The sequence below is a fragment of the Carcharhinus amblyrhynchos genome, chromosome 14, assembly GCF_965287045.1.
Source record: "Carcharhinus amblyrhynchos chromosome 14, sCarAmb.v2.hapA, whole genome shotgun sequence".
NCBI classification, from domain to species: Eukaryota; Metazoa; Chordata; class Chondrichthyes; order Carcharhiniformes; family Carcharhinidae; genus Carcharhinus; species Carcharhinus amblyrhynchos.
The window spans coordinates 49861328-49885785 of record NC_137337.1 but is presented as its reverse complement, the minus strand read 5'-3'; the positions used below and the strand labels follow the sequence as shown (position 1 = coordinate 49885785).

Sequence of the window (24458 nt, the reverse complement as noted above, 5' to 3'; positions counted from 1 at the left end):
CCAAGAGCTCAAACAAGAAAGCAGAAGCAGTTGGTGCAGCTTGAAAGAAGGTTACCCAGGAATAAGCAGCTTTCCCAAAAACTGCCAGAATAGGCAAGACAACACCAAGGGGACAAAAGCAAATCCCAGAAGCTAGAGAGTGAAGTCCGAGGAACCAGGGAATGGCACAGAAGAGAATCCAAAAAAGACTGTGAAGTCAAAGGGACAAAGAATCTGGAAAAAATGTTTTGTTCAATTGAGTCAAGAGTTAAGTTAAAGACAGGGCTGCAAGGCGCAGACCTGGAAATGTGGACTTGACAGGAGCCAGATATCTGAGATGATCAAAAGGTTGGTGACACCTTAATACAGCTTGTGAAGCAATGGTGTTTTGTTGGGATGTTTGGGTACCTGAGAGGTTGACTGGAAACTTGAATACACATGGCAACCCAGAGCAGAACAATACTGAATGCAAAGGTTGAAATTCTCAATGGGATCTTTGGCGAAGGTATTTGAGAGGAAGCATTATTTGGGATAACATTCCAAGGTGTGCTCTTCGAGAGCAGAGTTTGGAGATTCTTGTGTGAAAGTGTTTCAGTGAGACCAGTTGGCTTAGTGTGACAATATCTTGGGAGGAATTGAACAGAACTTTATAGAAGTTGTAGTGGCAATAGGTTGCCAGGAAACTCAGCACATGCAGACTTTAGATGAGTGCCACTGTCCAGTGCTGGAAGAAGATGAATGATCATATTCTCTTTTTTCATTTCTCTCTTTCAAATTCATGATTTAACAGTCCTCTCTCACTTTCAAATTTCATTCTCTCTTTCTAATTCACCTTTTGCTAATTTGACTTGGACGTTTGTAAAACCAGCCTTTCCATCTTTAAGCTTCAAATTCTGAGCTATAATCTCTGCCTTCTTAACTCAAGATGTCAAGTCAACCTTTTATTCTTCTGCCACAGCCTTTACGCTTCACTTTGTTAAATGTTCCAGGGCACCAAGAGATAAATTTGTACCCTCTAGGAAGATCTGAGTGGGACAGATCTATTGATTCCACTGAGCAAAGCAAATATAAATGTAAAATATTTCTGATTTAAGTTCTGGAAAATTCCAGAAGTTTTCCTGTTTCAGTATATTGAGATCTCAAACAAGCTCCAATTTATGCTGAACCACTTAGAGACTGATTACTTAAACAAAAGGAATCCCCATGACACCAATGGAAAGAAAACCATTGGGCAAGATTTCATTTTTTAAAACTTTTACTGTACTGTAAGAAACCAATTAAAATCAATATAATTCAAACAAATAATAGGTGAAGGATATTTCAAATTATAAAAAGTAAATATGATTTGATTTGTTATTGTCACATGTATTAACATACAGTGAAAAATATTATTTAGTGCGTGCTATCCATACAAATCATATCATTCATAATTAAAATCACTTACGTTACTTCTCACACAAATGAGGGACCACAGGCAATCACATAACGTTTCAAACTTGGCCTCCACTACGTAGAGTCTCTCACTTCCCACTGTTTTGGCCCCTGAATTAGTATTTACCAGCAGGTGAATTCCATTAGAAGTCCCCAGATCCAGTTACCACTGACAAGATGTACATCTGTGAACCCACTCCCACTCTGGTCATGACAGGCTTGATGGTACAAAATCCCAAGAGCATCCTGTTTCTGAACACTTTGGACGGATGGTCTGAAAGGCTCTGGCAACACTGGGACAGCAGCAATGGCACACGTCTAATCCATAATGCTGCCCTTCCTATTTCAGTCCTCTGCTGTTTGCAACTAAATAGCACACACACTATATAACACAGCACCACAGTTTCCACTCTATCCTGAGACACATGCTTCAACACCAGGATCTGTTTGAAGACTGCCAAGCAAAAAACTATTCCACCTGGAGAGAACCTTTCTTGTTTCCTCTTCACACAAATTCTGTGTGTTTTCAATAGCTGCAATTTGCTTTCGATTTGCCCTTTGACTCTTAGCTACTCAACCCCGTGGCAACATCAGGTCACAGAGCATTTCTTGGAACCTAATGATGTTGTAATCAGGAAACCCTCTTTGTGAGTACTCCCAGCCCACTTTGGTCTTAAAGGGACATTGCAAAAAAGAAAATACGGGCTTTTCTCAGCACATGGTCATTCCATTTTTTTGAAAACTTATTTGCAGTAGATGTCAAGGAAGCTCCATATATTGAGCACTGTCCTATTTTCTGAATCTGCTGTGGCAGATGCTGTCATTTTATCAGGCACTTGGCATCAGAATCTTCAATTAGAAGCTCTGAATGTCAGTACAGAATATATGATTTCAGATGTGCATCATCACTGTCCCAAAATATCTTTTTCAATTATATCTTGAACGAAAGCAATCACCTGTGTTGAAAATTTCTCCCTGGTGAGAAGGAAAGCACTGGAGCTTGAAGGTTAGATAAGGAAGAAGTGGGCACAATCCATTCAGTGAGAGCAAGTTCAAGTCTAAAGCTGGACATGACATAAATCTGTTTCTAATCAAAGGTAATTGGCCTCAGATCAACATAGGACTGCATGGAAGACTATAATATCTAGGACAATAAGTTACTTGGTATAATTGATGTGGATCACAGAGGAAAAGGAAAATTGTGCAAACTTTCCAACAATTAAAGTACTGGAAAAAGTGAAGCTAATTATTGTAGGCAATTTTAATTGTTCCAAAATTCATTGTAATATGGCAAGGGATCTTATATTAAAGGGTCTTTTCATGATGCCTGTGCTAGACTGCTGTCTGACACAGGATGTAAAAGAGGCCGTACATTTTTTGGTTACGCTTGAGGATTTATTGGATATGAAGGTTTTGATGAATTCTTCAGATACAGAGAATTTTGAAGAATAACAGATGCTACCTATTGTGACATTAATATAGAATGGACAGTCTCAAATCTGAAACTCTCAGAAACTGAATTTGACTTCTCCTGAGAACTTAAAGCAAAAGCCTTAATTATAAACTAGTAAAAGTATGGAATCTAATCTAATCCCCAAAATGCAAAACTAAATTTCCAAATCTGTTTTTCTTTATTCAGTCATGGGACATAGGTGCCATGGCTGGCCAGCGTTTATTGCCCATCCATAGCTGCTTTTGAGAAGATGGTGGTGAGCTGCCTTCTTGAACCACTGCAGCCCATGTGATATGGATTGACCCACAAAGCTAACAGGGAAGGAATTCTAGGATTTTGACCCAGTGACTGTGAAGGAATGATGATATATTTCTAAGTCAGGATGGTAAGTGCCTTAGAGGGGAACTTGCAGGGGGTGGTGTTCCCATGTATCTGCTGCCCTTATCCTTTTAAATGGAAGTGGTCATGAATTTAGAAGGCGCTGCTTAAGGATTTTGTTGAATGTCTGTAGAGTGTCTTGTAGATAGTACATACTGCTGTACTGAGCAGCACTCTTCTTGAGTGTTGTTGGAGCTGCACCCATCCAGGCAAGTGGGGAGCATTCCATCACCCCTGGCTTGTGCCTTGTAGATGGTGAACATGCTTTGGGAAGTCAAGAGGCGATTTAATCACCTCTGACATTCTCTTGCCGCCACTATATTTATGTGGCAAGTCCAGTTGAGTTTCTGGTCAATGGTAACCCCAAGGATGATGACAGTAGGGGATTCAGTGATGGTAACATCATTGAATGTCAAGGGGCGGTGGTTAGATTGTCTCTTGTTGGAGATGGTCTTTGCTTGGCACTTGTGTGGTGCAAATGTTACTTGTCACTTGTCAGCCCAAGCCTAGGTATTGTCCAGAACTTGTTGAATTTGAACATGGACTGCTTCAGCATCTGAAGAGTTGCCAATAGTATCGAACATTGTGCAATCATTGGCGAACATCCCCACTTCTGGACATATGATGGAGGGAAGGTCATTGATGAAGCAGATAAAGATTTTAGGGCTTAGGACACTACCCTGAGGGACTTCTGCAGAGATATCCAGGTGCTCCGATGACTGACCCTACTCCCACAACCATCTTCCAATGTACCAGGTATGACTCCAATCAGTGGAGAATTTGCCCCCTGATAACCATTGATTCCAGTTTTGCTAGGGTTTCTTGAATACAGCCTTAATGTCAAGGGCTGTCACTCTCACCTCACCTCTGGAGATTCAGCTGTTTTGTCCACATTTGAACCAAGGTTGAAATGAAGTCAGGAGCTGAGTAACCCTGACAAAACCCAACCTAGGTGTTACTGAGCAGATTATTGCTGAGCAAGTGCTGCATGATAGCACTGTTGCTGACCCCTTCCATCACTTTACTGATGATCGAAAGTAGACTGATGGGGTGGTAATTGGCCAGGTTAGATTAGTTCTGCTTTTTGTGTATAGGCCATACCTGGACAATTTTCCACATCGTTGGGTAGATGCCAGTGTTGTAATTGTACTGGAAGAGCTTGGTTAGGGGAGCAGCAATTTCTGGAGCACAGTACTGTCTTCAGTACTGTTGTGGGAACGTTGTCAGGGCCCACTGTATTTGCTGTATTTGTATCTGAAATGCTGGGGACTACTGGAGCAGGCCTAGATCAACTTGGCACTTCTGGCTGAAGATTGTTGCAAATGCTTGTGGACTTGTTTAGCTCTGTCTATCTCTTGCTGTGTATGGTGTTTGGTGCTTCACCAGGCTGACACCTCATTTGTAGGTATGCCTGGTGCTGCTCCTGGCATGCCCTCCTGCACTCTTCATTTTGCTACCAAACAAACCTGGTGGACTTTAACCTGGCGTTGTGAGACTGCTTACTGTGTTTACCCCAGCCCAACACCAGCATCTCCACATCATGACTCTTCATTCAACCAGGGTTGATCCCCTGGCTTGATGGTAATGGTAGAGTGGGGGATATGCTGGGCCATGAGGTTGTGCTGGAGTACAGTACCACTGCTGTTGGCCCACAGCAGCTCATGGATGCCCAGTCTTGAGTTGCTAGATCTGTTCAAAGTCTGTCCCATTTAGCACAGTAATGGTGCCACACAAGACGATGGAGGTTATTCTCAATGTGAAGGTGGGACTTCACCTCCAAAATATCTGTGCAGTAGTCACCCTTCCTGTTACTGTTATCAACAGATCCATCTGCAGCCAGCAGGTTGATAAGGATGAGGTCAAGTATGACTTTCCCTCTTGTTGGTTCATTCACTACCTGCTGCAGACCCAGTTTAGCAGGTATATTCTTTAGGATCTGATCAGTTCAATCAGTAGTGCTGCTGTCGAGCCAGTCTTGGTGGTGGACATTGGAATCTTCCACCCAGAGTACATTTTGTACTCTTGCCATCCTCAGTGCCTCCCCCAAGCATTGTTCAACATGGAGGAGTACTAATTCATCAGCTGAAGGTGGACATTACATGCTAACCAGTAAGAGGTTTCCTTGCCCATGTTTAACCTTAGGCCATGAGACTTCATAGAGTTCAGAGTTGATGTTGAGGACTCCCAGGGCACCACAGTGCTACCATCTCTGCTGGGTCTGTCCTGCCAGTGACATGACATATCCAGGGGTGGTAATGGTGGTGCCTGGGGTGTTATCTGTAAGGTATGATTCTGTGAGAATGGCCATGTCAGGCTGTTGCTTAACTAGTCTGTGAGAGAGCTCACCTGACTGGCAGTAGCCACCAGATATTAGTAAGGAGGACTTTGCAGGGTCGACAGGGCTGTTTGTTAATATGAAAGAAATTGGATGTACGTAGACATCATAAACTATAGTCCTAGTCATGATCTCATTGTCCAAATGTGTATGGCGTCAATTAAGGACAGATGGTAATACAGGCACTGCTATCGTTCTCCATTTGTTAGTGCAGTAAAACAATATTTATGCAATGGTTTACAATAGGAAACCCATGATTTTACAGCCCCGTCACACTGTTTGGTATTCAGCATGAATTATTGGGGTACACTCTTTTTATCATTAGTGGGAATGGGGTAGGGGCACGGAAAGTTGTTCTGTTTTAAACAAGAATGAATGTCTGGTTCATCACTGATTGAGGTAAAAACAAAATTGGTATAAGACCTTGAAGTTATATTGATTATGGTGGGAATTGAAGATTGAGTCAAATTTATAGCCCTATGTCATAATTCTGGACATAACAAAAATGGTTGCATACTGGATCATATGCTCCAGTGGGATGAGAGTGAAAGCTTTTGGATAGGAGGTTTCAAGATAATGAAGCAAGAACAAGAAGTGATTTATTTGAGAGTTGGAGCTTGAGAGTTGGTGCCATACAAAAAAACATCAAATCTCATTGAACATGCATACAGTAGGGAAGTGAAAATAACCTTCATAAAATACGGGGGTAAAATTAAAATGTAACCATAATAGTTAAATGGGGAGGTTAGTATAAAAGCAAAGACAAAACAGAATATTTGAAATTAATTAAGAAAATGAGGAGGAAACTGGAAAATACACAAAAGAAAATAAAATACGATGTCATGATATTTAAATGGTGGAAAATAATAAAATTCATAGCAGTTTGTCACCATTAAGGAGAAATTTCAGGACACGTTTAGGTGAGTTGGATCTTTCAGATAGTCAAAAGAGCTGTTGTAGCACTTTTTAGGAGCAGATGGAGAAAGTGTAGACTGGAGCTGTTACAGTACAGTTTAATCATAGATATCGACTGTTTCCCAAAGTAACTGAGCACCGAGAATAAAGTAGACACACTTCTATCTGTACTCAATACCAGTTAACACAGGCATACACTTCTATCTACTGATCTGAAAACACAGATGTAAGACATTTGCTGCCTGCTGAAACCAGCATTTGAGGATGCAAATATAGGGCATCCTATCTCCTATACCCAGTACCTGATAACACAGATATAGCACATTCTGCTGATACCCAATGTCTGAGGGCGCAGATACAAGACAGGTAACCAACACTTCTATATAATACTTCTACCAACTGGTACTCACAGAGGATGCAGATATAGGACAGTCTACCTGTTAGTACTCAATGCCTGAATACACACCTATCGGGCATTTTTATCTGCTGGTACCCAATGTCTGGGGACACAGACTTTGGCCAATTTTTCTTGCTGGTATCTATAAGAAGTAGCCCATTGCTAATTACGCATTGTGATCAATAATTTCCCGCCCTGTCCACTGTGGGAATTGTAGCAGATGACCAAAAAATTTGGCAGACTATTAAAAAGTCCGTTGAGCTCGGAAGGAATTTCCGGACTTGAGGAACGTGCGGAAAATCCCACCCAATATTTCAGCTTTAAGATAATGTTTCATCTCACACTACAGGTAGGATTCTCCAACCATTCATGCCAGCAGGATTCTCCCATCCTGCTACAGTGAACAGAGATTTGGGTGAGCACCAAATTCTCCATCCTCTCTGACAGCTGGAGAGTTCTGGCCTATATCTCTTAATTTGAGGTAGGTTGAACATTGACCAATAATTTGTTAACATTATTTTTCATTTAATGTTGAGGTCTCTTAAACAAGGGTCTACTCATTTCTTCTAATCAAGGTTAACAAGTCATGTTTTTTTTTATTCTAGGCTTGAAAGCATATAAGCTTCTTATTCCCAAGGTATTTGAAGAATCTGTCTTAATAATTAAATGTTAATAATATGTTTATAATTATAAAAGTTATATACTTCTGTTCCAAATTACATTTCCAGTATTTCTAACATATCTATTAATCAAATTACCTATTATTTAATTGTCTGACAATTAAGGTGGTCTATTTAACTAATCTGACTACTTTCCAATAATACTGAATTAGTTTTTATCAAAACAGCTTCCTGTGATTTTAGTACAAAATGCTTAAGAATGTACTAATTCAAACTACAAAACGATAGAAACGTTATAACTGTGATTTTGGAACAATCAGTATACTAAATGCCTGATAATGCATATATGGGACACTGTTTCTGCTGGTTTCAGATATAAGTCACTCTATCTGCTGGTACTCAATATCTAAGGATACAGATATGGGGCAGTCTCTATCTGCTGGTATCCAATATCTGAGAACAGAGACATAGGAAACCCTATCTGCAGGTACTCAATATCTGAGGATGCAGATATAGGATATTCTCTCTTCCTGTTGGTGCACAATATCTGATATAGCATACTCTACCTGTTGGTTACTCACACTTGTGAACACAGGTAGAAGATAATCTTCCCAGTAAGTACCCTATGCCCGAGGCCAGTTAGAGAACATACCAACCTGCATTATTGCAAGAGCAGCAACAACCCGAAAAGATTGTGGAAGGCAGACACTTACAGGTTGCTAGGCGTATTCAGGCAAACTGCTGCAGGAGATTTTCTCTTGACAATGATATCTGAACCTATGTTCCTCTGTAAATCTTCCCACTCTCCTACCATTACCATGTCATAGTCTTCCTGTGCTCATTGTTCTGAACTAATCTACACAATCAGAGTCATTCCCAGGCCTTATGAAAAATAATAGCTCAATATGACCATTCTCACCTGATGCAAATAGTTGGTGGAGGCTGGCTTGCCCCAGTCTTTCCCACTCTGACCCAGGACACATTCTTCTGTACAGTGGGTTTTTCTTTAAATATGCACCTTGGGTGCTGATGATGCAATTGGCACCCAATCCACATTGTTAAGCATAGACATAAGGAGAGCCAGGATTCAATTTGGCTTTCTTTTCACATTTTACAGTGATATCAATCTCCAAAAGATTTAAGTTAAGTTGACCTGGAAAATTCACCAGAGTCAGAGGTGAGCCAGATGTGCAGGAACCAGGTCAAATAAACCCAGTAGGAGGAACATCACAGCTAATATATTTTTATCTGTAACGCGCAGATTGCTTCAAGGGTGATCGCTCTTAGCACCTTGGTGGATGTTCTTGTTCAGGTGTGCTACATTGATCACCAACCTCTGTACAGTCTGCAGAGCTGCATTTTCCAGTACCTCCCTTTCTATGAATGATTTCATTCATCTTGCATTCTGTCAAAGGTGCCTCTAGTTTCACTATTTGCCATTTGTTTTTTCCTTCCTTTCCACATTAGAGCAGTGTGAATTAACGACAGGATATGCAGGATTTTTTCTTTTTGCACAGTGCTTGACAGTGGTTCACCTGGAATTCTCACATTGGATATACATTGTGGACGTTGGGAGCTTTGGTGAACTCCACTTATAAAATTAATTATTTGTGACTTCAGATACAGATTCGGCTGAGTGTGCAAGCCACAGGAGAGGGATATTAGGTGCAGCACATGAGTCAAAGGGAAACTGATGTGCCTTAGTGGAGCAATGATGGTTCCAGCACAGCAAATAAATAGTTATTGCTTTGACAAAGGTGATGGAGAATACTGCCAGTATGATGGAGGTAGAACATCTCCTCCCTCTCCTCCCTTGACTGAGAGTGCTCCACTGCTGATGATGCAAGGGAAGGTTCCCAATGTCTGCCCTCTGGCTTACTGGAAAGAAGTGACTGTACAAGTCATTGTCATGTTATCTGTAAGGAGGCCACTGGTAAAGATGATCTTTAAAAATGTTTGTTGGGCTAAGGGCATTTGCAGGTAATAAATAGCCTGGCTGGAACACAGACTTACCCCTAACTATCTGTAACTTAGCATGTGATGAGCATTTAGGGTCCTATCGTCTCTCTCACAGAATCATAAAGGTGTCTATGTTTATGTAAAATATTCTTCCTGTCCCTTTCCCTCTTTTAACTTGTTCAAATCCTATTACATGTAAATATTTCTTCAGTTCTGATGAAAGATCCTTGAACTGAAATGTTTTGCTCTCCACAAATTGATAATCAACCCTCTAATCCTGCCAACAAGCCCATGGCAATCAGTGAGAGTCATGATGTGGGTATGCCGGCGTTGGACTGGCGTAAACACAGTAAAAAGTCTGACAACACCAGGTTTTAGTCCAACCTATTTATTTGAGAGTGGCAGAGATTGTCTGGTTAGCCATGCTTGATACAGGGTATTGCCCCTGATGCTATGACCACTTGTCTCTCTGTGGAATAAAGAGAGATGGCTAATGACAGACCACAGTACAGTCTGAGAAAAGGACTGAAACCCAGGAGTCGGCTCAACTTGATGGATTTTATTCGACAATAGACATAATTGATATAAGCAATTCAAAGCTCTCTGCAGTCACCCTTAGAATATTAATACTGAAGAACATTACAGTCCAGTCTGTTCCTAATGTCATGTTTGTTTAACTAAGAGATTTATACCATAGTTATATATTTTCTTTAAACATATCTACTTATATCGATTCTTTGTTAGTAAATGGACCAGCCATATAAATACTGTGACCAATAACTCCTGACTCTCCAAAGCCTGTCCACTATCTACAAGGCAGGAGCCAGGAGTGTGATGGAACACTCCCTACTTGCCTGGATTAGTGATGAGCAATAAACGCTGGCCTAGCAACGCCCACATCCCGTAAATGTATAGAAAGAAATTGCCAATGATCCAGATTCTTATTTATACCTGACCTTGATGTGACTTAATCATTCTCCTAGCCATATACGTAACTCTATAAATTCTGTCCTCTTTGAATCTATTTGTGCTTTTCGGAGATACAATCTTTTGTCCTTTTAAACAATAAAGTCCCATTATGTTGTAAGCCTGTTTAAACAATGTGTCCTGAAACTCTGCAATATCCCAGATTGGACAACCCCCCCTTTTCATGTTAGTAAACACTTTCTGCTGAAGTATACTGTCTCTTCAAAGTGTAGCTTTCCTACTTCCTACCAACACGACACAGGATACACAAGCCATAAATATAGTTATCAGACTTCCCCTGTTGCTGGGGCGTATTTGAGCTTGTTCTTCTCTAGTCGGGAAGTAGGAGTTTAGACAAAGCTAACTTACTTCAGAGCCTCTCGGCGTGAGAAGACTGCAGTAAGAGCTTACGATGCTCCGTTTAGTGTTCATCTTCCTCTGCTTACAAAATGATTGGCAAATGTTCGGGGCTCAGGCCCACTCATCAACACAAGAATTTTGCAATGCTGGCAACTGTTATAGTTTGCACTGGAATAAAGTTTCCTTTGAACATGCAAAGAAGCAATGCGAGGAGAGGAAAGGAATACTGACCACTATGGAAAGCGAGGCCGAAGCAGAGAACGTTAAGCAGCTCCTAGCAAAGACGGTGAAAGGCAGGACACAGCCTTACCACCTATGGATAGGACTCCGCAGAAAGGCCAAGCAATGTTACATCTCTGATAGACCTTTACGCGGATTCTCCTGGGTCAGTGGGACTGACCAATCCACTTATAGTCCCTGGATTCGAGAACCTTCACAGACCTGTACACATGAGAGGTGTGTGCAACTTCAGGTGAACTTCAGTAAGCAAGTCAAATTTTATTGGGTAACTTCCCAGTGTGTCAAAGAGTATCATGGTTTCATCTGCAAGTACGAAATGTGTGAAGCTTTAAATACTAATATTGGAAAGGTGGTTTATCAGAAAGCCCTCCAGAGTGAAAGTCAGCCCTTCCCTGGAATACCCCGAGGTTCACTAGCTATCATTAGCTGCACCAATGGCAACTCTATTGCTCTGAGATGTGAGCTTCAGAATGGGCGAATCGTGTGGTCTTCTGAAAAGCTTGAATCTCTCTGCAACAAGTGCTGGAATCAGACCAGTGATGGCCCTTGTCAAAACGGCTGCTTTGAAACCCCCCAGGGCTTCTTCTGTTATTGTGATAAAGGGTTTTTAGTGGACTATCGGCAGAATACATGCATTCCTGGGGGAGCTTCGGAAAGTGACTTCAATGCGTTCTCCAGGACCCGTCTCAAAGACACCCAGAGTCTAGCTGCCAACACCACCCCTTTCCTTGTACCTACCGCAGCCACCAAAGCTCCAACAACACACTCCCTTCCACCCACTGAAAATGCAACTGTTACATTTTCTCCAGGGTTCCGGACTCCAGGACAAGGAAAGCGGGAAGCTCATTCAAACGCGCCCTTCCTGGTGTATCAGGTGGCCATAGGAGTCTTGGTTCTGATGTTGCTCATTGCAATTGCGGTGATAATTTTCAGAGGAAGGGGCAAAACAAGCTCTCAGGAAACAGTGCCCAGTCGCGTGGTGCCTACAAACACAGATTCTCTTCTGCAAGTGAACGAGAAAATCCCGGAGGAAAGAGGAAATGCTCCAAATGAGAATCATTACGTTGAAACTCCTTCAGCGAGTGAAGGCGATGTTAACACCCCCGTGGATAATGGTGAAATTAGCCCGTCTGCAGCACATTGAGGAACCACTGGGAGGCGCCCGCTGTATAACTGCGTTACCCCAAGTGCCCACATCAGTGTGTATTCACTTCAATGGAGATTTCTAATGGGAAAATATAATGGCGATAAACACTGACCTTTCTGGTTATAGATCAGGAAGAGTGGACTTCCTAACAACAAATACTCGATGTTTGGCCAGCAAGGGAAATAGGGATCATGTTGGGCACTCCGATCAGGTGCAACGCTGAGAGATTTTATTATTCTCAATTGTATATTTAATTATCTTACTGTTCAGGGGGAAATGGGAATTTTGTCCCTGCTTGACCGTTTGTTGCTGCGACTTACTTTGTGACTATGTGATATGCTAGCAATCTGTACAAGAAAACATGTTGCAGAAGGCATGTGGTCAAATAGTCATTAACTTTGCAAATATGACAACAACGCAAACAATCCAATAGGAAGTGTAGTTAGTCTTACTTCAACCATATCAAGTGGATGGTTGTATTGACATTGATCGGATGAGTAAATGTCGTTTCCCGGATACACAAGTTTGGAGGGATGCCATTAAAACACTGCCGCTTCATCCGAGAGCAAATGCACCGAGAAATGTACCATGGCTTTGCTTAAAATATCTTTCATTTCAACCTTAAAAATGCTAAGCACGCTTAACACAGACTTGCTCTTTAATGTGTTGGACTGTTAAGTAATACTTGGTTCAAATAAGGACACGGGTCTGTGAAAGTCCCGACATGAACTGCCACACTGAACAATAGAAACAGCAGAGATGATATGGCGATGGACAACATTCTCAACACATTGTAATCATTTACAAAGCAAACATATTGAATTCATCTGTTCACATCGTGTGTTTCCCCTTTTCCTGGCAGTCAATATACATCAATGTGTGAATAAAACCCAGTGTAGACATCAGCTGGGACTTGCAGCTTTGATTTGATTCAATAACCGTAGCCCGTGCCACCAAGGTAAGCTGGGATGAAATGTATTGATAGATTCCCTGTAAAATGTAGGCAGCTAAACTGAGCGAAGGGTGTCAATGGGTGTGCGAAACAACAAATGCAACGTTACAAGGCCGACAGTAGTGCTGCCGTCTTCACTGTTAGAAGAGATGAGGCTGGGAATATCTACTGATTTGAGTCCAAATAATAAAACAGGATTGCCTCTTCCGCCAACTCTGTGCAGGTTGGAATGAATCAACAGCCCCGACAACGCGAACGTAACATTTTAAAACGTGTCTCGCCCGTTTTGTCTTCCTGGCCAACTAGGGTTCGCTGTGGAGTAATACAGTGATATATAATTACTATAAATAGAAACGCCTGGATTCAGATCCAAATGCACACGAGCTCTTAATGCTGAACTTAGAAGAGTTGTTTCTAGTTCCGCTGCGTCCTTGCGTGGCATTTGTACAGATTTGCATCTGACATTTGGAAAATATCCCCCTCGTCACGGCAATTGTTAACACAACAACTTAAAAAAGATATTTTCAAGTGAAAAGTAACAGGGCACAGACTGCACTGGCGGACTGAAGTTTTAACTTATTAATCACTTCTTATTTTATTAAATGTAGAACAGTGAATAAATCACCCTTCAATAATGCTACCATTAATTCCTTGTGAAATTCATGCTGAGACTAGGGATTTTTCTCTCAATCAGTACTCATTGAAAGAAGCGTTTTGATTGTCTCTAAATGGGGATCTATTTCAGGGAGAGTTGTAATAACAATCCTTCATTTCCAATCTGAAGCAAAGTTCAGAATTATATTCTGCCCTTTCTCAGTATATGTGGAGAAAATTCACTGACTTTCACCATCCGGTCACTTTTTAAAATTGCCACCCGCCCTCGATATGAAACTACGGAAACTCGAAATAGTTTTAAATGTCCTAATACGTGGATTTTTTTAAAAAAAGGCCTTGAAGTCCACATATAAACATTTAAATGACGCTTCGGGCGCGGCAACATTTTACCTTCAACTGAGAAGAAAACCCGTTAAAACCAAGGTTCAAAACCAAAGTTCAAACAGCAAGAATCGGGCCTTAATAAACATTCATGTGCAAATGCTAACATTCCCACAACCAAAGGCAACAGAAGAAAGGAGCAAAATGAGAAATAGCCGGCAGAAATCTGTCCTAATAGAGAAGGACACAGTGATCTTCTCTGACATTGCCCCATGTCCAGCTGCTGTGTACTAACTCACAGGGTAGTGGTCCTAGATGTACAAGTACCGTTGCGATACACACTATTGGACTCCAGCGGGTCCTGCTGGAAGTCTTCAACGCTGTAAGCCCTGCTTTTGAGAGCCGTGGCATAGTAATCTATGGGCTCCTCTGCAACATTGTCCATCCACCGTAGGCACAAGATTCTCTGGAAAGATCTCTTAAAGTTGTCCGAGAGGAAGCCGTACAGGATGGGGTTGGCACAGCTGTTGGCATATCCCAGGATGACGGCCAGCTGGCTGACGGTCGCATCTTGTTGGCCCACAAAGACATTGACCAGCTGAACGATGTAGAATGGCATCCAGCACATCACAAACACCGTCACCACCATCATGACCATCAGGGTGATCTTTCTCTCCGACTTCTTGCGTTGCTGCCAGCCTGCTTTCAGAGCCACCACTCTCATCTTCACAATGATGAGGATGTAACACAGGCAGATGGCAGCCACAGGAATGAGAAAGCCCATTAGAAACGCGTAGACCACGAAGCCCGCCAGCCACTTTTTCGTGGGTTTCGGCATCTGCATATTGCAGGCAACCGAGCCATCCGAGTTAGTGGCCGTGTCTGCAAAAATAATGATGGGTAGGATAACCATGATGGACATGAGCCACACCGCTAGGTTGACCATCTTAGCAATGGTGGGTCTTCTGTAACTGGCAGCTTTGATGGGATGCACTACAGCGATGTATCTGTCCACGCTGAGGACGGTCAGGCAGTAGATGCTGGTGAACATGTTGATGGCATCCACACTGAGTACAAGGCGACAGAGCAAAGAACCGAAAGGCCAATGGCCCAGCAAGGTGGAGGTCACCAGAAAGGGTACGCTTAACATCAGCAGCTCATCGGCGATGGCCAGGTTCAGGATATAGATGTTAGTGGCTGTCTTCATTTTGGCGTATCTTAGGATCACATAAATGACTAAAGAGTTGCCACACAATCCGACGAAGCACACCACTGAATAGATGAAGGAGATGAGGATGGCACTGCACTGGGTGCCGATTGAAGTTCCGTTCCGGGTAACATTGGAAGTGTCCATGGCACTATCCAGAATGGCCAGGTGCTTGGCAGAGTCATTGGGCAACATCTTCTGAGTATTGCCGTCTCAGATCACCCCTTGCTGGCAGCTCGTTGCCAATGCCAGCTGCCTGTCCCGGAGTTTGCCTCTTTCCTCCAGCACATTTTCACTCAGGGCATCAACTGCTGACTGAATAGGGGGGAAGTGAGGAGGCAGCAATCTCTCCATCGCCGGCTTCTCTCTCTCACGGAACACACAAGCTGCAGAGGCATTAAGTGCTGTCTTTTTAAAACCCCGAATGATTAGCAGCCAAACGTCAGCGGTTAAAGTGGCGACTCAGATTGCGGATCTCCAGCAGACAGCCGCCTGGATCACTGATGTGTGTGTGTGAATAAAACACAGCCCATCTCTCAGAGCTACACACACCCTGCATCCAGGCAGCTGAGAATGTGAGCCCTCTGAAATAGATGTACTGCACACCTTTCAGAATGAGCAGCTCAGAACAGATTCTCAATCACCAAGGACATCTTTCCGACTCCCTCAGGTATTGGTGCAAATTCAGAATCACGTGTATACAGAATACATGGCAACGAAGCATTGTGCATGAAAAATCTGTACACCGTGTAAAAGTTTAATCCAAGTGTGGCAGTCTGACAGAAATCTGCAGACACAATTAAAGGAAATGAAACGCACTATTAGAATGAGTCATTTTTAACACACTATAAAAAATTATTTTTCAATGTCTCGTATGCCTCGAGGCGGCTATTACTGAATACGGTTCTCCGTCTTGTAGTCTCCTCCACCCCGCCCCCCCCCTCCCCCCCGCCACCCCCCAGTGTCAACAGGGACATGAATGCACAGATTCTTTCAGTACAAGTTCTGGTTTCCTAGTGCTAACCTTGCCCCCTGTTACCGCACCCCCTCAGTGCTAACAGGCCTGCTGAACGAAGGCAATTGCAGTCATTTTATCATCTTCCTGCTGAAAATGATACTGGGAGCAGGGATCTCGGCGGGAGTCCGTCTCAAATCAAATTGCGGCAGCTACGCCTGTCTATTGTGGGTTTCATTTTGTCAATACAGTAAACGCGCTTCTTCGGGTTACATTGTGGCTAATTTAACCTCCTGTTCAAAGGCATCAGTCTGTTTGTAATGTCTCTATTGATTGTATTCTCTCTGTATTTGCTGTGCTGTTACAAACGCTTTGTCAGTCCACTGATAATTTAACTCATCAATTAAACTGTGCGTCTTTGTTTGGCCAGAATTGCCTTTTCCTTCAAAATGTTCTGCATCTTTTTGCGGATTAAAATGTGTTATTTTCTACCAGCACGGCTTCTCACTTGTATTCATGTATATTAGTTTATCCCATTATCACTTTTCCTCATCAGAACCTTCTTTTGAGCAACATCTGGGGGTTTTGCGATTCTTTCAAACTATGAAAATGGGACTTTTCAGGTTGTTGGAAGTATTCGGAAGATCAAACCTTAGAAATGATTGTGGTAGATGATTACGGACACAATTCATTCGCAGGACATTTGCCAATCTGTTATCTCAGGTGAACCCGTGAACTCACTAAACAGAGCAATTCCAGCCTGCGTTAGAATAGGAAATTAAAACATGTCAAACAAATGCATATGGCCACTTAAATCTAAAACAATGTCAGCCTTTTATAATTCCCACATTATTCGTGCATTGAATGTGTTTATACTTCTTGCTATATTGCATACTTACCTTTATTCTTCCTCTTCAACTTTCTCTTTATTTAAAGCATATGGACATATCTTAGTATAAACGTTTTGATTCTTAGTGCTAATTATTAGTGCCAATGTCATTACTATGTCCCACTTAAATTTCCACTCTGCTCAGCTTGCAAGCTTGACCAGCAGTAGAGCAGATCAAAGTTATCCTGCAGAATAACAGCTACCCTGATCAGATCACTGGGTAGAGTGCATATTCACAAATCAGCCAAAGAACACCACTTTTGGATCTGGAAAGTGGCAGTCTGCCTCAAATCACCCTGGAAAGTTAAAAAAATCTCAAACATTTGCACGAGTTCAGCAAAACACCTCATGTTGCTACCATGCAATGACACTGCCAGTGGTATTTTCCACTGACACCAAGGACTACTGTCATCACCCCAAAAATACTTCTTTGCCGACCATACAGTTAAGGTATATCGGTGATAAAACTCAATGCTGATGTGATGTCAGTATGTAGGCTGTATGTCCCAGTAGTTGGCTGGTCAAATTAATAAACATGTTTCTTTGATTGTAGCAGCTTGAGTACAGACCATTCTCAGCCAACCCGCACTTGCAAAACCCAAAATAAAATGTCTGGTGTTTCATAGAATCCATAGGATCATTACAGTGCAGAAGGAGGCCATTCAGCCCATTGTATCTGCACTGCCTCTCTGAAAGAGCATCTGATCCAGGCCCAAACCCCCATCCCCATCCCTATAATCCCATGCATTTAAATTTATTTATTAGTATAACAAGTGGGTTTACATTAAAAGTACAATGAAGTTACTGTGGAAATCCCCTATTGCTGCACTCCGGCGCCTGTTTGGGTACACTGAGGGAGAATTTAGCACGGCCAATACACCTAACCTGCATATCTTTCGGACTATGGGAGGAAACCAGAGCACTGGCGGAAATCCACGCACAACGAGGGTGGAATTTTACCAGCTTGCCCCACCCATCGATGGGCGGAGTGAGGCAGTAAAATTGTGTGAGAGCCAAGAAATCAGGATCACACCAGGTGTCTTGGCTCCCATGATTTTACCACACCCGGATTTGCGGCATGGTCAGCCTGTCGCCGGAAATGGGTGAGAGGCTGATCAATTTATTTAAACTTGTATAAATATTGATTTCCGTGTGTTTAGTGAGCCAGGAACACAATCGTCCAGGCTCACTTGCCTTTATAGCTTCACTGGGAGATATTCTCTCTGGCAAGGAAAATACCTGGGTAGTCTTGTTGGCCTTGCCAGTGGAACTGGAGGCCATTGAGGTCCCTCAGGGAGGTCAAGTGCAAGGCACGGGTGCCCCTTGGGTAGTGCCAGACTGGCAGTGCCACCCAAGCACCTGGGCAATGCCCACTGGGCAGTGCCAGGGATGGGGTCAATGGGGGCAGGGGCCAATTGGGTGGGCCAGGGGGCTGGGCCAATGGAGGTGGGCCGGGGGCAGGACCAATGGGGATTGGGGACTTTGGAGGGGGGCCTGCTGCCACTCTGCCTGCAATCGGTGAGGGGGTGAGGAAGGGGCCCTGATTGGTCTGGGTGGTGGGGGCTGCATCTCAGACCGCAACTCCCGCAATTGCGTGGGTGGCGGGAAGCTAGTTGAGGCTACCTGCAACAGCAGGGGCCTGTCAGCTCTCTCTCCTTGTCAAAGAACAAAGACAAAGAACAAAGAAAATTACAGTACTGGTACAGGTCCTTCGGCCCTCCAAGCCTGCGCCGACCATGCTGCCCATCTGAACTAAAACTCCCTGTCCTTCTGGAGGACCATTTCCCTCTATTCTCATTCTATTCATGCCCCTTAAAAGTCACTATTGTATCTGCTTCAAATAACTCCCCCGGCAGCCAGTTCGAGGCACCCATGACCCTCTGTGAAAAACACCTGCCACGTACATCTTCTTTAAACCTTGCCCCTCCACCTTAAACTTAGCCCCCTCGTAACTGACTCTTTCATCTGGGAAGAAGCTTCTGAGTTTCCACTCTGTCCATGCCTCTCATAATCTATTACGTCACCCCTCAACCTCCGTCATTCCAGTGAGAACAAACCATGTTTCTCCAATCTCTCCTCATAGCTAATGCTCTCCATATCAGTCAAATGGTAACTCTTTTCTGCACCCTCTCCAAAGCCTCCACATCCTTCTGGTAGGGCAGCAACCAGAATTAAACACCATATTCCAAGTGCAGCCCAACCAAGGTTCTATAAAGTTGCAACATGACTTGCCAATTTTTAAACTCAATGCCCCAGCCAATGAAGGTAAGCATGCCTTATGCCTTCTTGACAAGTTCTTTACCTGTGTTACCACTTTCAGTGACCTATGTAACTGTACATTCAGATCTCTCTGCCGATCAATATTCTTAAGGGTTCTGCCATTTACTGTATATTCCCCACCTGTATTAGACCTTCTAAAATGCATTAGCTCACATTTGTCCAGATTAAACGCCATCTGTCATCTCTCAGCCTAAGTATCCAACTGAACTATATCCTCCGATGGTCCTCATCACTATTTACAATTCCACCAACATTTGTGTCATCCGCAAACTTACTAATTAAACCAGTTACATTTTCCTCCAAATCATTTATATATATATTACAAAAAGCAAAGATCCCAGCACTGATCCCTGAGGAATGCCACTAGTCACAACCCTCCATTCAGAAACACACCCGTCCACTGCTACTTCTATCTTCTATGACCGAGCCAGTTCTGTATACATCTTGCCAGTCACCTCTGATCTCATGCAACTTCACCTTCTGTACCAGTCTGCCATGAGGGACCTTGTCAAAGGTCTTACTGAATCCATGTGGATAACATCCACTGTGTAACCGTCATGAACCACCTTTGTTACTTTCTTGAAAAAATCAAGTTAGTGAGACATTACCTCCCCTGTTCATCAGGCCCCTGCTGCGGATAATATACAGGGAAGCACCGGAGGTGTACACATTTTTTTTCCAAAAATATACTTTATTCATAAAAATCTCAAGTAATCTATTACAGTGTACAGGGCTTTGAGTAGCAAAACAATGCGAAATCAAAACATGTTTGCAGATCTGTCCAAATTACAGTGTCTACATTTCAATACTTAAAAAAAAACTATATGCATGTCTCAAATATTTACATATTTGTACTAATTACAAGAATTACATTTCAGTTCTTAAAAATATATACATGCCTCAATAGATTTCTGTGTGCCGTTAGTGCTCAGATTGGCACACAGTTACGCAGGTCGAGGGTATTCTGCAGTTCCTGGGCCCTCGGTCTGCCTCCGTTAAAAGGCCTTACAGTGTGGCCTTTCCCCACTGTGCCTTTGCGGCGGCTGCCCCAAGCTTCAGCCCGTCCCTCAGCACGTAGTCCTGGACCTTGGAATGTGCCAGTCTGCAACACTCGGTCGAGGACAGTTCTTTCAGCTGGAAGATCAGCAAGTTTCGGGCGGACCAAAGTGCGTCCTTCACCGAGTTGATGACCTTCCGGCAGCAGTTAATATTTGTCTCGGTGTGCGTTCCCGGAAACAGCCCGTAGAGCACAGAGTCCTGCGTCACCGAGCTGCTCGGGACGAACCTCAACAAATACCACTGCATCTCGCTCCAGACCTTCTTTGCAAAGGCACATTCCAGAAGGAGGTGTGCGACCGTCTCGTCAGCCCCGCAGCCGCTTCGAGGGCAGCGTGCGGTGATGTTGAGACCTCGAGCGTGCATAAAGGATCTGACGGGGAGTGCCCTTCTCACCACCAGTCAAGCCAGATCTTGGTGCTTGTTTGTCAGTTCTGGTGATGAGGCGTTCTGCCAGATGACACTGACAGTCTGCTCAGGGAACCATCCGACAGGATCCGCCGTCTCCTTTTCTCTCAGGGCCCCAAGGACGTTACGCACTGACCACTGCTTAATCGCCTTGTGGTCAAAGGTGTGTTTGCGGAAAAATTTCTCCACGAAGGACAGGTGCTGCGGTACGGTCCAACTACTCGGAGCGTTCCGCGGCAGTGTGGCCAGACCCATCCTTCGCAACACTCGGGACAGGTAGAACCTCAAAAAGTAGTGGCACTTGCTGTTGGTGTACCGAGGATCTACGCACAGCTTGATGCAGCCGCACACAAAGGTGGCCATCAGGATGAGGGCGGCGTTGGGAACGTTTTTCCCTCCGTTCTCTGGAGATTTGTGCATCGCCTCCCTCCGGACGCGATCCATCTTTGATCTCCAGATAAACTTGAAGATGGCCTGTGTCACTGCTGCAGCGCAGGATTTGGGGATAGGCCACACCTGCGCCACGTACAACAACACGGACAGCACCTCGCACCGGATCACCAGGTTTTTCCCTGTTATGGAGAGCGAGCGTTGCTCCCACAAGCCCAGTTTCTGCCTGGCTTTCGCGATGCGCTCCTCCCAGTTTTTGATGCATGCCCCTGCCGCTCCGAACCATATCCCCAGCACCTTCAGGTACTCTGCCCTGACGGTGAAGGGGACAAAGGATTTGTCGGCCCAGTTCCCAAAGAGCATGGCCTCGCTCTTTCCCTGGTTGACTTTGGCTCCCGAGGCCAGCTCGAACTGCTCGCAGACCTGGAGGAGCCTGCGGACAGACGAGGGGTCCAAGCAGAAGACAGCCACGTCATCCATGTACAGGGAGGCTTTGACCTGCGTGCCTCCGCTGCCTGGGATTGTCACCCCTTTGATCCCTGGGTCGCTTCTGAGGGCCTCGGCAAAGGGTTCAATGCAACACACAAAAAGGACGGAGGAGAGAGGGCAGCCCTGTCTGACTCCAGACCTGATTTGGAAGCTATCTGTTTCCCACCCGTTGACTGAGACTGCGCTACTGATGTCTGTGTAGAGCAGCTGGATCCAATTGCGGATTCCCTCCCCAAAACCCATTTTGGAGAGCACATCCATCATGTAGCTGTGCGATATTCTGTCAAACGCCTTCTCCTGGTCGAGGCTGATGAGGCACGTATCCACCTGCCTGTCCTGCACGTAGGCGATCGTATCCCTCAGTAGCGCCAGGCTGTCAGAGATCTTCCTGCCGGGTACAGCACAGGTTTGATCAGGATGGATTACTGACCCCAGAGCAGACTTGACCCGGTTGGCGATGACCTTGGCCAGAATTTTGTAATCCACGTTCAATAGTGAAATGGGTCGCCAATTCCGAATTTCTTCCCTCTCCCCCTTCTGCTTGTAGATGAGGGTAATGATGCCTTTCCTCATGGATTCTGACATCCTGCCCTCCAGAAGCATACTCTCGTATACTTCCAGGAGGTCCGGGCCCGTCAAGTCCCACAACGCCGAGTAAAACTCAGCCGGTAAGCCGTCGCTTCCGGGAGTTTTACCCTTCTGCAAGGACTCGACGGCCTTGGTCAGCTCTTCCAGAGATACCGGTCTGTCCAGGCTGTCCCGCTCACCGTCGTCTAAGACCTGCGTGATAGACGACAGGAAAGACTGGGAGGCCGTGCTGTCTGTCGGTTTCAGGTCATACAGTCCGGCATAGAAGGATTTGCAGATCCTCAGAATGTCAGACTGCGATGACCTTACTGAGCCGTCCTCTTCCTTCAGGCTGCTGATCACAGAGGTTTCTCTGTGTACCTTCTGGAAGAAGAAACGCGAGCACTTTTCATCCTGCTCCACGGAGCGGACCCTGGACCGGAAGATGACCTTGGCGGCCTCCGAGGCAAAGAGCGAGGCTTGCTGGCTCTTCACCTCCTGGAGCTCCTCCCTGACATCGACCCCCATCGACTGCAGTTGGAGCAGTTCCTGCATGCTTTTCTGGAGTCGGGACATGTCCCCCCATCTCTCCCTGGCCTTCTGAACCCCTTTGCGAATGAAGAACCTTTTGATGTTGCCTTTGATGGTTTCCCACCAGAGCGATGGAGACTCAAAGAAGGGTTTGACGGTCCTCCAACCGTGGTAATCCCTCCTGAGTTCCTCGAGGTTCTCTGGGGTCAACAGTTCTACATTCAGCTTCCAGGACCCCCTGCCCACTTTCTGGTTTGCCTCCAGCTGACAGTCGGCCAGCAGGAGGCAGTGGTCAGAAAAGAACACCGGCCTGACGTCGGTGGGCCTGACCGTGAGCGCGCGGGACACAAACATAAAGTCGATCCTGGAGCGGACCGACCCGTCGGGCCGCGACCACGTGTACCTGCGCTGCCCTCCGTCTGCTGGGTTGCTGAAGACGTCGAGCAGCTTGGCATCTTTGACCGTCTCCAGCAGGGCTCTGGACGTAGCGTCCAGTTTGTTTTCAGCCCTGCTGGATCGGTCGGCCTTGTCTAGGATACAATTGAAATCCCCACCCAGAATGACCGGCCTGGAGGTGGTGAGCAGCTGTGGCAGCTGCTCAAAAACCGCCAGCCGTTCGGTTTTGACGGCAGGGGCATACACATTAATCAGCCTGAGAGGGCAGTTTTTGTACGTGACGTCTGCCATGAGAAGGCGTCCCCCCACTACCTCCCTAACTTCGGAAATGGTGAAGCCACCTCCCCGCAGCAGGATGCCGAGGCCCGAGGAACGGCAGTCGTTCCCACCTGACCAGATGGACGGTCCGTGGGACCACACACTCGACCAACGCCTGTAGCTGCTGAGGTGAGGGATCCCACACTCCTGCAGGAACAGCAGGTCGGCTTTGACGTTGGCCAGGTAGGATAATGTGGACGCACATCTCAACCCGTCTTTGACACTGCGTACATTTACCGAGGCAAACTTAAAAGACATTTTTAAAGTACAAAAAGATTTGGCAGTTCTTACATGTCCGTCAGTCAGCATGCACCCGGTTCCGCATTCCTGTGGTGCTGACGAAGTTCTGCAGGGCGGCAGGGCTGATGTATCCGTCCAAACCTGCCTCAGATCCTCGTCGGCGACTGGGTGACATCGTCGGAGTCATGTGGCCGTCGGCTTGCGTCGGGGTTGCTGGCCGGTCTTCGTACCGGACGGTGTCAGCGTCCTTGTTCCTGCTCTGCGGAGTCAGGATCGCCGCGGCCGCAGTGTTGCCTCCATCGTCTGGATGGTCTGCTGCTGCTGCGATGGCGTCGGTTCTCCCCGTCACCTGTGGATTCTTCGTCGCTTTTGAAAAGAGCCTCTTGAGGTTCTGTCGTCGTCTGGCAGCTTTTCTCTCGTCACCGTTGAGGGGTCTCGCTGCCACGGATTTCCTTTTCCGTATCTTTCTCCTGGATTTGACGTTCAGCCAGGGGCTTTCGAGCTCCGAGCTCTCCTGTTCCATGGCTTCGGCGCTCTCTGCTGGTGGTGCTGACGATGCGTCCTCCTGCTGCACTGGGGGGTCCACTCGTCCTTCCGAAGCCTTTTCCGGGCCTGCTTCTGGACCGGTCGTCTGTCCCTCTGAGGTGGCACGGACGCTTGCCTT

General features: G+C 45.2%; 2 protein-coding genes across 2 annotated transcripts; one reads left to right on the top strand and one right to left on the bottom strand.

Moving 5' to 3' along the window:
• The first annotated feature begins 10787 nt into the window (after nt 1-10787).
• LOC145352668 (complement component C1q receptor-like) lies at nt 10788-12187 on the top strand. Its single transcript, XM_080202841.1, has one exon. The coding sequence runs from the start codon at nt 10846-10848 to the stop codon at nt 12175-12177; it is 1332 nt and encodes a 443-aa protein (XP_080058967.1). The 5' UTR covers nt 10788-10845; the 3' UTR covers nt 12178-12187.
• A 2169-nt stretch (nt 12188-14356) lies between these two features.
• Nucleotides 14357-16187, bottom strand: sstr1a (somatostatin receptor 1a). The gene has a single exon (XM_080202842.1). It carries the CDS (start codon nt 15468-15470, stop codon nt 14364-14366), a length of 1107 nt encoding a protein of 368 aa, XP_080058968.1. The 5' UTR covers nt 15471-16187; the 3' UTR covers nt 14357-14363.
• Nucleotides 16188-24458: the final 8271 nt, after the last annotated feature.